We start from the raw sequence: 14,778 nt of genomic DNA, 5'->3' as shown, positions 1-14,778 counted from the left end.
TTAAAAAACATGCTTGGGTTTGTAGGAAGGCTCTGTTTCCACGGTTTCATCAATCATATTTGTATTCTTGTGGAGGGGGTGGAATTGAGACAGGAGTAAACTTGGATCCCACAACTAGCTAGCACAGTGACTGAAAGCCTCCTAATTCTCTCATCCTCAATTCATCATTTTTAAGCTGAGGCCATCGATGAAAGGGAAACAGGCTTCATCTAACAGGAGAACTCCTCACTGTGTGGGAATTTACAGCTGTGCTGCAACCGGTACAAAGATGTCAGTGGCTCTCAGCTCCTCTCCCCATGCCTATGCACATTCAGATAAATGTTTAGACAGTTTGGGGAGTGAGGTGGAGATATTCCACAGAGTGCTGTAGGCAAACACAGGCTGCCCATGTGTGTTGTTTTATACCTATGCAAGTATTGGATAGCCAGAGCTTCCTTTCTGGGAGCCCATACAGATTGCCTAACCTCAGAACTGGAAAATGTAAGCTGCTGCTTGCTGGTTCCTGCAGGATTCAATGAGAAATACCACTGTGTCTTAACAGAGACACAGCCTTCCAGAAGGTCTGGGGGAGTTTGTGTTCTGATCTCGCTCTTTGAACAAGCAGTGTGCGTTTTCCCTTACCTCAGAAGCAGCTCGGCATGTGCCTCGGCCCCGTCTGTCTGGGGCAGGAGGCTAGTGGGCACCACAGTTCTTGTGTGAGGGCAGTGTCTGGGTATTTGCTGCTGCTGTAACTGGGGTGCTCCTGCCTTATCTGGGCAAGGCAGACAGGTGCCCTCTAGAGAAGCCCTCACTCTTCCATTTAGTTTTTTACAAAACTTTGAGAACAAGGTATGTTTGTTTCATTATTTGTCATTGTCCTGGTGTGATGCAGAACAGCATCGCCTTGTGTGTTGTCCCACTCTCACTCCTGCACGGCATTTGGCAGTACTTCATCCCAGTTTAACAAGAGCCATGACTGCAGGGAGCTTGCCTTCCGAAAATGAGAGAAAGGCCCATGCAAGCTGGACACATCACTGAGACCCAAGAGAGGAGTTGGTTTAAGGGCCAAGCACTCAGAAAGAAGAAAGCAGCTATATTAGTATCTGTGGAAAACAGTTCACAACAAGTACACAGTAAATTGTATTCTAAAGATTACTATTTTTCTAGGTCAATTCTGGTGAGCAACCCAGAAAAATAGTCAGAATCCTGTCAATTCTGGTTTTGTTAAAAAAAAATTATATTGATTGGAAAAGTATTTTGAACTTCAGGGAATACAAAATTATTTGCCATATTTTTCTCTATTTTCTTTAAAATGCTTTTCTTCATAACAGAACTAATTACCTGAGAAAAGTTGTTACTGAAAATATATCACCTTAGGTATGTACATTGCCTCAGCAGCGTACAGAGTAAGACTGTAAGCATTGTGGATGCTTAATTTTTAAGTGGGCACATGAACTTCAGTGGGACTGAAACAAGTGATGTTAAACATGAATGTGAACATTTGCTGGACTAGGTCCAAAACTGTTTTGGTTTTATAAACGGGGACAAAATATTTGATTGGGACTTTTACTTTTTGCCCTCTGCTGTCACCACTAGTAGATGCTCTTTAATTAGACTTGATGGATAAATCATATTAAAGAAGTATAAGGTAGAATAAATTTGAAGTTATTCCCATGTGATTATATTACTTTGGTTTGCCTTTGACTGTCATTTGAACATGCTCAGAACTTTTATAAGCTTTATTGTTTTCATAGCTGCTTCTTTAAACACAGTAGCAGTGTAAGGGTGACATCATGTCAAGGGAATTTGGTCGTGGATTCTTATTAGGTCAAGTTGCCATTCAGAAATATCTTACTGTGAGTGGTCATCACGGGGTTACTGACCTCACTTGGGAAAGGTAGAGGATTCAGGCAGGGAATGTGGAGAGCTCTCCTCAACCAAATTTGAATAACAAGGACTTGGTATGGGGTCTCTAGTTACTAGCTCTCTTTTGCAAAATACTATGGAAACAGTTATGAGAGTGCGGTAATGGAGTATCCTCATAGTTGAACGAATTGCATTTGTCAGATCATCATTTCACATAAACGCTGTGTTTTCCTTGCTCTTCTTTATGTGCTCTGCTTGTTTGCTTATATACACAAAGATTTAGCATGATTACACTCCACACCAGGTGTGAGTGAAACAAACGGGAACGAGTGAACTGAACAGCGTATGATGTTTTCTGACACGTCTCTGAAACTTTACATTTGCAGGATGAAAGCTCTATAGAAAGTGATGAGTTTGATATGAGTGACTCGACTAGGATGTCAGCTGTGAACTCCGACCTCAGCTCAAATCTGGAAGAGAGAATGCAAAGTCCTCAGAACCTCCAGGGCCAGCAGGATGGTAAGGCTCTCGTTTCATACAGAAAATGCGGTATTGCCTTGTCTTTTTCCCATTCTGTGCCTTCATTTAGTACCTGCTGTGTCCTTTTCTTCATAGTGTGTTTCATTAGGTAATTTGAAATGTATGTTCCCTATGTCTCAGCATGAAGAGGATGAAGTTGGGTTTTTTTACAGGTTAATTTATTTGTTGCTTAGGCAACAGGTGAGTGCTTAGACCACTGTATGTTAAGTATTATTATTTTACGATTTTTATATATGTAGTGTGACCATACACAGGCATAAAAGGAAATGAAACTCAAATGTTTCTGAGGCAACCCAGAAGGCTGAGAAAATTGTTTTTACTGGTTGAAATGAGGGAGAGGGGTGTGACAGAAGCATGGTTATTGGAGGGCTAGGAATTGGGATGTGATGAAAAAGACAAAGTCCGATAGGGAAATAGAGGTAAAAGAAGAGAAAACAGAACGAGCAGCATTGTAAATTTGAATATTAATTATTTCTAGGTTAGTTACAACACAAAGCTAATTTGTTGGTGAAAGAGATGGAAGTTCTGCTTTGCATAGAAGATGTGTAGATGTGTACCCTTTGATTTCAGCCCTTGTTATACAACAAGTTAGATGGGCCTGGTTTAGAATGAGCTTTCTCTTTGGCTATAGAGCTCACAAAGAGCCTGTCCACTACAGACTGTGACAGTGGCTCATGAGTGGCACGTGAATGCGCAACACCCAAACTGCAGTCTATTCTATCACTATTAGAAATAACATATTGGTATTCTGTACTTGTTACTCTGTGATTTCCTGATCATGTGTGCCAATTCAGAAGTGCTTCTTATATTTCTCCTAAATGCTAAATATATGGGATTTGACAGTTAAGCTGGATTCTTTCCACTTTATGCATCATGGTCAATTGCTAGCTGGTAAGCTATTTAGGTGAGAATGGGTGCGCTGCATAGTGGCTGATAGGATCTGGGATGGGTAGGACCTTCTGCTGTGTTGCTCTCCAGACAAATAAAGGATGAGGATGTCTATAATAATTTGGTAGGCCAGATTCTAACCACAGCTGCCTTTTGTCTGAGTATCCTCAAGCTATCACAAAATTTGTGCAACTTTTGACTTAATTTTTATCTACGTATGTTCACTAAAGGAGCAGTTCTGATGCATAAGATGTAGGGAAAGCCAGTTCATTTTCCTGTTGAAGTTTGACTTTTCAGGGCTAGTATATTATAATAATACTGCTAAGTTAGAGTTTTCAGGGGTACTTTGGAAGGTGCCATTTTTATGTATCTGTCTTTCAGTGCAAAACTGTGCTTTAGAGGTTTTTGCTTACCTGTATACTCAATCTGTTTCACATATATAGAGTGTTTCTTAATAGTAATTGTGTGCACATATATATCTGAAATAAAAATTATAGCTCAGTACAGTAACCTATGAAGAAATGCCTGTCATACATGTCTTCATACCTGCCACAACCAGATTCATGTGCCACATCTAATCATATTAGAACATTGCAAATCTGTCACTTGCTGTTTAAAATGTATGGAAAATAAATGCACTGTGGTCTTTGAACTGCAGGTAGTGTGATCTTACAGAATTGCTTTAAATCTCTCAGCTTTCCTTCCCTTTCTCCCAGATGGTACTTGCTCACCTTCCTAAGGCAATCCTATTTTTTGCTGCATCTTCTGGCTAAAGCATCTGCTGATAGAGAGATTTGAAGTAGCAGCTCTTCCTGCTTCATGGTTTTCCTGTACTAGCTGTTGTCAGGTAGCAAACCTGAGTGTGGCTAGTTATAGCAACACTGCTTTTTCAGATATGGGAGAAGAGCCTGAAGGAGGAACTGAAAGGCATTAGAGAAGGGGGAGGAAAGAAGAATGATAAGAGAGGGCAGGAAAAAAGATTGGAAGAAAGTAATGTACACAGAGATAGAGGGATGGAAGTGGGAACAGGAAGGAGGGAAGACAGAAGGGAACTTAAATGAACTTAGCAGTACAATCCCTTTTGGCATCACATCCTTCAGTGTAAAATTTTACAAATTTAATACTTAGTTATAGCGCATGCACATCAAAATCATCACCAAAGCATTAATTTGTGTGTCTAAAGTGATTCCTGCCCCCTTCCCTCAAACATACTATATGTCCATGAGCATTTGTGTCAGCTACCACATTCAGTCTACAGATAAAGACACTTGGCATTTGGCTCATCTGAAATGTCTTTGCTGCATTCTGGCAGGTGAAAACTTACTGCTGCGTAAGGTTGCCTGTGCACACACGGTTGGGAATGGTGTTTGTGGTGGAAGGGGACAGCACAGGTCTTCTGCTGCCCCAAGCATGCCTTCAATGGGAGAATGATTTGCTAATGGAAATCATTAGGAAAACTGCTGCCTGGGGTGGATTAGTGACAGCTCCAGTGTACCTAAAGGTGATGTGTTCTATCAGTTTGCTTACCTGGCTTTCCATGTGAGGTGGCATGAGAATGTTTTTGGACATCTATTGGTTTTTTTCCATGGATTTCAGCTGATTTAGTACTAGGATATGAACAGAGTCTGTGTACCCTAGAGGAATGTAATAGTGAGCTGGGCCACAACACTGAGGGACAGGTGGAGGCTCCTCTTCCAGTTCAGTTTATCAGAGCATAGGGGAATGCTGACACTATCTATGTAAAATGACTAAGATGCTTTCATACCCTCTTCCTTTGGGACTGTATCTGCATCATATTTAGACAGGCATTTGGCTTTGGGACTCCATTGCAGAGCTCATACTAGAAAATTTGACCTGAGGTTTCTCAATGTCTTCCAGTGTAGTACTCTGTGTTTTCTGTTTCTCGTGGTTAGGTTGTTTGAACCTAAATATAATAAAGGCAAATATGAGAGCAACCCACAGTATGAGCTGAAAGCAATAGACTTCTTCACCCAGAAATGTCATGGTAGGTAGGAAAAATGCTGAGAAGGAGAACTCAGAGAGGGAAGGTGTGTGTTTGCTTGCAGTAGATGGGTGCTGGTACTGCACAAAAGTCCTGGGCTCTGCAAATGTACTGGGGTTTCATAAGATTCCTTGTAAAGCATATTAGGTTGAAAGGGAACAGGGAATTGCGGAAGAAATGAAAAGTGAGGAGAGTTGGTGAATTGTATGCATAGTACTGAAGTTGCCTCAATACTATGAAGGACAGTTCCCACTTTAAATTAGCCTTTGTATGCTTTTAAATAACAGGGCCTTGAGTCACACCTGCTGGTGAATGGCTGAAAATAGCATCCTGAGCACCTGCAGGGCTGCTGCAACTATGGGGGAGGAGTTGGAAAAGAGCTGCTGCTCTTCCCTGGGGAGTTAGAAAGGGAAAGCAGCTCTAATTTGCAATCGGTTCATTCCCCAGCTGGGAATGAGGTAGGGCTATCTGGTTACCAGTGCCTCAGAGCTGCTTTCCCTAGCAGCCAGCTGGATAATAGGGCTGCAAATAGCTGCTGTGTTCCTTTCTCCTTTGCACCTTCTCCCCTTGCTTGCCCCTATTTTCTTGCTTCCCTATACATGCTACAGCTCCCTTGTCCTAAGCTGGTTCTTTGGAGCAAGCCCTGCCTACCACTCATCTTCAGGCAAAGCTCCCACGCGAGAGCTGTCTTTAATTCTCTTTTCTCCTAATAATGCTCTAGGGACTCTGATGTTGCTGGATCAAACCCTTTTGCCCTTGTCTCAGACCACAGACAGCAGGCAAGGTTTGCAAACTGAGTTGGAAATAAAGGAGCTTGTCTTTTTTTAATTAGTGCTTCAACCTGTACAAAAATTATTTTTGTAGTGAAAACTGACCTCTAGGTAGGTCTGTCAGAGGGGCAGCAAGAGCTTCTACCCTGAGGGAAAATGGGACTCTTGTTGCCCTTGCCTGTTAGCTGGAGCCCTGTGCAGAACAGCTAAGTGTGTTTGTTCCCTCACTGTGGTGGTTCATTAGTTAGCAAGACACGAGAGAGGTGTAGGGGGATGCTCCGATTAGAGGAAATTAAGAACATACACAACTCTAGAAGTAACAAGAGTTAGGTATAAATTTTATGTTGAATTTTTTTGGTTTTCACTATGTGAGCTATGAAATAAAAATCAGGGATGAGACTATTTGACTCTAACTCAGTGCAAGATGCAGAATTCATTTATTTTCAGTATTTCTCACTGTACTGAGGTACAGCAAAATGTATCAATGCTTTGTCTGGATTTGGGTAGAGGGACTATGTTCTCTTCAATCTAGTTTTTAGAAAACGATAGTTACATGTTTATACATATTTATATAGAACTCCCCCTCACAGGCACTGTATGGAGACTGTGCTTATAGCAGCTAGCTATGACAAAATATGTCATGATTCAGCCTTTGACAGGGGTTGTGCTATAATCTTAGATGTGGAGATTACTAATAAGCTTTTCCTGGTTGTATTTTTAACAATTTCTAGAAAATTGAGCAATAGTACTGTAATGCAATGGAGGACTATGCCTTCCAAGTAGTTTGTGGTCATTTGGATAGTGCCAGTTCTCTTTCCCTGGCATGTTCATGTTGCCAGGCTTTCCACAATATAGATGTAGGAGATGTGGTTGTTCATATTAACTATTCCCTTCACTCTTTTCGTGTTTGTGGTAGATACAAGTACTGGAGTCAGTCATCTAAATACCTGTTTTCTGCATCAAAGCTATAATCTTTACTCAATAGCTTCACCTGAAACAAGTAACATCAGCTGATTAAGTTGTCAAAACCGTGTGTCTGTGCAAGGGCACAGAGTTTGCTGTACCCGTGCTTGCTGTTGGTTTTTTCACTCTGAACTGAGTCCAAGCCAAGTGTTTAATCCATCTTCCCATTCTCAACTGGTTGTACTGCCGTAGTTCTTTCTGTTTTTGTCTTTATTCCACTAAAACCTGGACTCCCTGTCTTAAAACATTGACTTTTCTTTTCCCACAAAGTAATTTAAGTGAGATGTATGGGTTTGAACACCAACTGCAGGCCAAAGTAAAGACAGATTGGTGAAGGAGCGTATTGGAGTAAATTGTCTATGCTGTTGCCTGTGTTTTGGCCCTGCTCTTGATGTTGAGTAAAGCGAGTGGTAACAAAGCCCACAGGAGAGCAGATGATTCCCAGCACCAAACCCATGGTAACCTTTTTGCTGCTAATTAAGAATTTTCAGTGGAAATGTTATTTTCCATTAATTTACAAAATTAATTTGCATTAATGGGTATTGTGCCTTTAATTTCTGTTCAAGCACTGAAAGATTTTACAAATATGCTTGTTTTGTATGAGGCCTAAGTCCACTTGACTTCCGTAAAGGCCCACTAAAGATTAGCTGAAATGTTTGCAGAGTTTGGGTGTCTTTTACTTAAAAGCTTAACTTCTTTAGGCTTCAAAACAAACACCTGATGTTTCTGTGGTATATGGGATGGAGTGAAATTACCACAAGAAGTCATAAAGCTTTAATAACAATATTAAAAATAAAATAAAAAGCAGCCTGCCAGTTTTCCTACATGCAACCTCATATACTTTTAGAAAGCCTTTTCGTTTTGGGGATTTTCTGTGGCTTGACTAGTTTTATTTGCAATTTGTCGATCCCTACTAACACAGCTATAATGCTATGAAGTTGCTTATTATGCTTATACATTATACAAGACATTGGACATGCAAAGTTAATAAGCATTTTGCTCTAAAGCAAAAGGTAATTTTTGCTTAATAGCAAGGGTTTGGGCTGATTAAGAATGAGGGAGGTAGCACTGTTAGCTTATAAAGAGTATAAAAAAACAATTGCTACTTTATTCTTTTTTTTGGTGAAATGGCAGGCCATTTAAAATTACATTTGAGCTGGGTCCAGGAGAGCTGACTGAATTTTGTGATATATTCAGACCTTCCAGTCTTGCTCGAGCCAGTGAAACTTGCAACATTTTGGGCAATAATCTCACTTCTTTTGACTAAGGATGAAACAATAAATACTAGTCTTCTGAAAGAGATCCAAAATACCTGTCTGTCTCATGGCAGTGGAAAAGAAGAGAGAAGTACCGTAACATCCACGCAATGCTAGCAATACAGCACCTTATGCACAGTCTTTTGTGGTCTTGCTGTAATTTCCCTGAAGGGGAAAGCCCACCTGTATGAACAGGTTTTACCTTTCCCCTGTTCTGGGAGACAGAGCAGAGGCAGCACAGGCTGAATGAGGGCAACAACCATGTCCTGAAGATGAGGGCTGAGACAAGCTGGCAAGAGAGAATGAGGAAGGTATCTGCTTCGGCTGCCCAGCAATCTGTTCTGAGGATAAGCAAAGGTCTTGTGTCTCTGCAGCTGTCGATCTGCCACCTTTTGCAAGCGTCGGCTTCGTTACTGAATAAAGCAAAAGACAGCACAGTCACATGTGCATGTTTCTGAGTAAGTCTATGGGCTGCACTAGTGTGTTATCTTACACATATCAAAATCAAAAAGGTTACTTTAGACAGGGGGTTAGTTATAATTTATTGCTCTATCTGAGAAAATTTGTATCAGAGTTAAGCAGAGTTAAAGTGGACCTGAGAACCTGGCTTATAGTACTAGTATTATTTTGCTTCAGTGGAGCTGCACCTGGGGTGATTTGGCCCATCAGATGTGCTTTGATGTAATATTATTTGCATAAACCAATACATTTAAGAAAGAGGAAGAAAATGGTGAAACAAGAACAGAAAGTCAGAGAGTTGTGGAAATGTAGTTTCAATGGCAGCTTAATGGCTTCTTTAGCGATGATACCCTGTCAGTGCAAAAGGCACTACAAGTGACACCGTAATGACACTTGAGCAGTGTTACGATGTCAGTGATAACGTATCACTGCTGCAAGAGCCTGGGCAAGAGCTTGAAATGTTGGTGCAGCTGCATTAGAAACTTTCAGTCCTTAACATCATTAAGGAGAGCTGGGTGGAATTTTCAGCAAATCAAGTATTTTAATGTACCGGCTGCTGACGAGGCAGCTGGTATGTGCATTGTCATCAGAATACTGAGCTGATCTATGAGGCACTTCTATTGTACGGTAGATTAAAATCTTCCTTTGACTCTCTATACAACTGAAATTTGATAAGAATTAAGCATCAGTGTCTCTCCATGGAGAGCACTCCTTCCTTCCTCCAGATTAATGGAAGGAACTTCCAGAACTTCACTAACTCAGTGGACCTGCCTAATCAGACAAGGGTCTCAAACCAGGATTTGGACATGAGCACCCCTCTCACTGAAGTGTAGCAAACGGATTACTTTTACAACTCACTCTTTTAATATGTAGAGTTACTGTATCTTCCTTTGCTAGTTGCAAGCATCTTGTGAGTTGGCTGTGCTGAATGTCTCCCCCCTGCTCCATTTTACTTCTGTGTCTTCTCTCATCTTTTAATAACTTGTATTCTTTTTTTTGACATGTCTTTGTTTGTTTTTTGTCTTATACTGTAATTTGCTTTAGAGACTAAAATATTATTAAACATGAATTATGCATTGAGCAGACTCTCTGCTAGAGTCTGACTGGTCTGTTGCAATCAGAGAACAATCCCGTTTCCCGCACCACCCTCCCAGCTGCACAACTGTCACTTTCTATTACGCTTGCCTTGAACAATTGAGTGTGGCTTGTAATGACAATAATTGCCTCAAAATTGTTTGTCATGTTTGCCTTGTTAGCAACAAACTACTAACTGTTGGTTACAATCAGGTTCTCAGCTATTACTCCATAATTACATCAGGGAATACTTGCAGCCAATAATAGCTGAGAAATTAGAATTATCTTTTCACAAGTAATGCTAAAATGCTTGCAGACCATTCACTCTATTCACAGCCATTCTTTTTTACATCAGCAATCTAGTGGTAAGTGAAGCCTACCCCTGTGTAAAAGGCTAGCTGCAGACCTGTATCCTTTTGCACCTTCAAAACAGGTCTGTGGGTTGCACTGGTGTTGTACAGGTCCTCTATCAATAGATATTTCACTTTGGCAATAATACTAACCAATGAAGCTATCTTTTTCTTACACAGGTATTGAAAGGAGCCAATTTGCTTTTGATGTCAGTATGCAAGCCCTTGTAACTAAGCTTAGCAGGATTTCTGAAAGCATTGGTTTGGTTTTGGTTGATTTTCTTTGTTCTTTTCCCTTATCTTAGCATCTTTCAGGCTTTTCCCTCCCATTTCTCTGTAACATCAAAATTAAGGAGGAGCATTCTGGTATAGGGATTTAGTTTTGCTTTCCAGTATAGACACTTTACCCGGTTTATCCTTTCATATGTACCAGTTGACTTTAGCAGGGGCTATGTGCACAGATTTCTTGATTTAATTTGAGCTACTTCCTTACAGTATAGGTAGACATGTTTCATAACTACTGTTAAAATGTATGCTAGGCATTGACTCCACTTTTTTTTCTATTATGTTTAATATAGAATAATACAATAGAGCATTTTTATTTCAGTAAAAGGAATGTAAAACAATGTGCTTTAAAGAAAATTAAATTTAGCCATTAATTCTTCACTGTGTTATATTTTAATTAAGGAAGCTATTAATTTTTCTTTTCGGAACAGGAAATTCCCTGGAGAGACTGGGCTGTCTTGTGAAATATATATTTTTTAAATGGAAATTTCTTTAAAGTGTTTCTTGTTTGATAAAATATTTGCAATACTGAATGTTTAAAATTAGGAATAATTTTTTAACCAAATGCAAATACTTTGTTTAGAAAAAGAGAGTAGTACTTTTTCAGCACTACAGAATTTTGTAATATTTAACACATAAGAAGTGGTTATATATATATTTTCCTGAGATATGTGCAGTGGTGTTTTCAAATAGTTGATTTAATGTTGCCAAATAGTAGCCATATTTGTTATTCTGAGGCAGAGGCACACTCCTCTGACACTTCTTAGTAACAGGATGGAAGAAACGAGATAATCATTCTGAAAGGTTCAGGATAGGCTGAACTTCAGTGGGGTCCTCCAAGTATTTGTGAATGGTGATAGCCTGGTTGTTGTGAGAGAGATGGAAGTGATGGTTTGCAGGTTGACTGGAGACAGAACAATACAACAATTACATTTAGTATCAACACAGATTAAAATACAGCCAGGCTCTTTTACAAGTTTATTTAGCACTTCGTGACTGGTTAACAGCTTGCTGGGAGACGTGTGAAGCTCAAGCAGTTTCTCCACTGCCGCATTCCAGATAGGCACTGACCAGTGCTGGCTGCTGAAGGGAGCACCCTTCCAGACAGACAGACAGACAGACTTTAGTAGCTACTCAAATACACTGTGGGAAAAGATGTGAAGGAGCGCACCCTATTGAGCTGCCTTTGTGGGCTGTACTGGGTGTGACGCTGAGAAACCAGTCCAGAACTTCAATTGTAAGGGCTGGTGTTTAGAATAAATTCAGATAAAAGCTAACATAAAGGAAAAATCCAAATTTATATAATACACAATTTTCAGAGTTAGGTGCACAGAAATGAAGAGAAATTGATGCCTTAGGTCAGCTCCAAGGCTTTCTCCATTTCCATCAGATAACAATTCATGAGTGTGCTAGTCTTGCAGCTGGAATGTGGTTTTCCAGCGGAAATATTGCCCTGAGATCAGTCTCTACTGCAGAAGTTGCTTGTTATGGGGATAGCTGCATCTTTGTATCTTAAGTCCTTCCTCAGTGCTTCAGTTTCATTTCAGAGTTTTTACAAGCCTGCTTTCTTGTGAAATGAATCAAGGAGTCAGCTTAATGCATCTCTGAGAGAACTAGTGACTGCTTCTACTGAACTTCTAGCAGTCCTGATGTCCTGTGTGCTTTACGGGGTAGAGTTGTTCCCTAAGCAGAAAGTAGAGTGATCCTCGTTAATAAATGTCCCAGATCCCTGCTATAAACAAACTGGTAAACTTGCATAAAAGGAGTAATTATTTCTGACTGGAAGGTGGAGTTCAAACCTCTGTGTTTAGCTTTTCATACCCTGAAACTCGGATTTCACATAAGCATAGACATTGGCATGGAGATTTAAATGAGATCATAAACCAGAATAAAGCATGTGGCTCACTAGCAGCTTTTAAATAAGGCAACAGTAATAGGTACTTTGGGGCAATAATTGATTAGAAAATTTTATTTTGTGCTTTGAGAAACATTGTGAAAAAACCATGATATCAACAGACTAGTCTAAATTCTTAGGAGCAATAATTGCTATTACTGCTTTGCTGGAAAAAGAAATTAGGAGATACAGACAGGGAATAGGTTTTTTTTTTTTTTTTTTTCTCTGGAAAGAAAACAAAATAAGAGAGATGGCATTTCAGTTACACAAAGTTGCTGTTCCAAGAAGAACCCGAATATGAAGTGTACTAAAATTTTAATGACTTAATTGGCAAAGACATGCAGTGGGTTTGTTATGTCACACTGTTTAAGTGTCTCTTGGATGGTTATTCTGAAGGGAGCTGATGCTGTAGCCTGTCAAAGAGAGGATGAAGAGACAGAACTACAAGACTTGAGAACTTTTAATGTGAATTACCTGCAATGGGAGAAATAGGTCCTCTTCAAGAGGAGGTGGTACAAATAGTGAGAGCAGCCAGGTGGTCTAGAGAGGCAGAAAGTAAATGGAAGCAACCAGTGCTGTCAAATCTCTTTTAAGAGGACTCCTTGTATATATATGAAGAATCGATAAATGATCTTAGAATAGTTTACAGGACTCTATACATCTTCTATACCAAAGAAAGCTAGGATTTCTGTCTGTCTAAAAGCAATGGGTAACTTTTTTAAAATATCCCTCTTAGTTAATTGTCCAAGGACCATATTTTTATGAAAAGTTTCAAAGAACTTTGAGATTTAGTTACTTGGCTTTTGGAAATTGTATCCAGCATGATCATGTCCAAAGTATATGGGTGCAATTAAAACATTACTAAAATCAATGATAAGAATTTCTACAAACTCCAGTGGAGACAAAGTTTCATCCTTCATGTTTTTGTAATAGGTTCTGGGCAGTTGAACTGATCCTAAAGTAGTTAATGTGGGTGCTGAAATTGTTGCTGGTTCTTTAATTAAACCATCAGTGCAGTTTATGCAGAGATGATAAGCTTTAATTCAGTGAGTTAACCAAGCTCTGTCTGTGTTCCTGTATCTTCCGTTTTTCTTTCTGCTACATTTCTGCTATTCTGTACTAGTTATCTGTGCTCTCTAGGAACTGTGCATTTTAGATTCCTGGATCAGACTATAATCCCTGGTTATTTCTGTACATCTGTAGTCACAGACTTGCAGTTGCCCATATTGTTATCTCTCCTGCAAATATGCCCTATTTTAATTAAAAGCATGGATGTTGTAAAGCCTGTTAGAAAGGACAAATATTTTTCTGTTCTCTGAATCAGCTACTCGGCAGCATGCTTCCATTCAGTCCCTGGGAAAAAAGGGCCTAAAATGATTCCTTACTCAACAGGCGGGGGGAAATGGTGGTGACAGCATTGAAAGGCATGTGGTATGGGTGGATTTTGAAGAGTGAGATGACAGCCTGGCCAAGTTCTCCACAGTGATTTAAGAAAGAGGGTTCTGTGGCGATTCTTGAACTTAATTCTCTCTGTTGGCATTGCAAGGTGCTGATTTCAGTAGAAGCTTACTTAAATGCAGCTTTGCCAAGGAGAGGGTGGACAAGGTAAAATGATTATTTTTTGTCAGAAACAATTCTTCACACGTAGGAAACTGTGTACACTCCTAGCCTTCTAGCCTTTTACAGGCAGCTCCAACACTGCCATGACCATGCAGAAGAACAGGGTCCTTTCAGAAAAGCTTCTACTGAACAGATAACTGATTTGGATGGGTAGTGGTAGCCGATTAGTCTTTTCTGTTTCTTGGACTCCCTTCCAGTGTACTGCCTGGTTTTGAGTAGTCCAGTTGGTAGTCTGTGGGGCAGTTCTGTTCTGTCTATGGCTTTATTTTTAGGATGGCTTTGATGCCTTCTAGGGCATCTGCTGTTTTTGTAGATGCTTGGTATGAGCCTCTGTGAGTAGAAGAGGATGCTGCCATGTGGCTTCAGGGGGGAGGACAACTGGGGTATCCCAAATCAGGCATGTGGCCCACTAAACTAGCATACTGTAATAGAACAAAAGCCCATTGCTTCTTAGCTGAAGTTACACAAGGACCTTGTGTAACAAGTGAGCTGGCTAACACCTGGGTGTGAACAGACTGGCTAGTAAGACCCCAAACCTAACCGACCATCAAGTACACATGTATGATGGAGAGAGCAGGTGTTAGCAGTACCAATATCTGGGTTTTTTTCTTTGTATACAGATAGAAGGGAAATAACTATTTGGTTTTTAAACTGTTCCTGCCCTGCAGAGTAAACTTCTCTGAATAATAATGAGTTTCTTTAAAGATATTCCTGTCTTGTGGGTCAGGAAGAAATCTAGTCTCCCATACTGTCTGGCTACCTCTGGGGAACACTGCAATTAGCTACACTATGAACCTGAATGAAAAAATGAGGAGAAAACCACTCTCCTGAC

The 14,778-nt window shown here is 40.1% G+C and overlaps 1 protein-coding gene across 4 annotated transcripts in view; it reads left to right on the top strand.

Annotated features, from left to right (window-relative positions):
* NOL4 (nucleolar protein 4) overlaps positions 1 to 14,778 on the top strand; it is a 196,841-nt gene that overhangs the window by 49,284 nt on the left and 132,779 nt on the right. For all 4 annotated transcript variants that reach the window (XM_075495702.1, XM_075495701.1, XM_075495700.1 and 1 more), the window contains exon 5: positions 2,232 to 2,364. In XM_075495702.1, the coding sequence (XP_075351817.1) occupies positions 2,232 to 2,364 (133 nt within the window). The remainder of the gene's footprint in view (positions 1 to 2,231; positions 2,365 to 14,778) is intronic.

Source organism: Mycteria americana, chromosome 2 (genome assembly GCF_035582795.1).
Source record: "Mycteria americana isolate JAX WOST 10 ecotype Jacksonville Zoo and Gardens chromosome 2, USCA_MyAme_1.0, whole genome shotgun sequence".
Taxonomy (NCBI): Eukaryota; Metazoa; Chordata; class Aves; order Ciconiiformes; family Ciconiidae; genus Mycteria; species Mycteria americana.
This window is presented reverse-complemented; position numbering and strand designations above follow the sequence as displayed.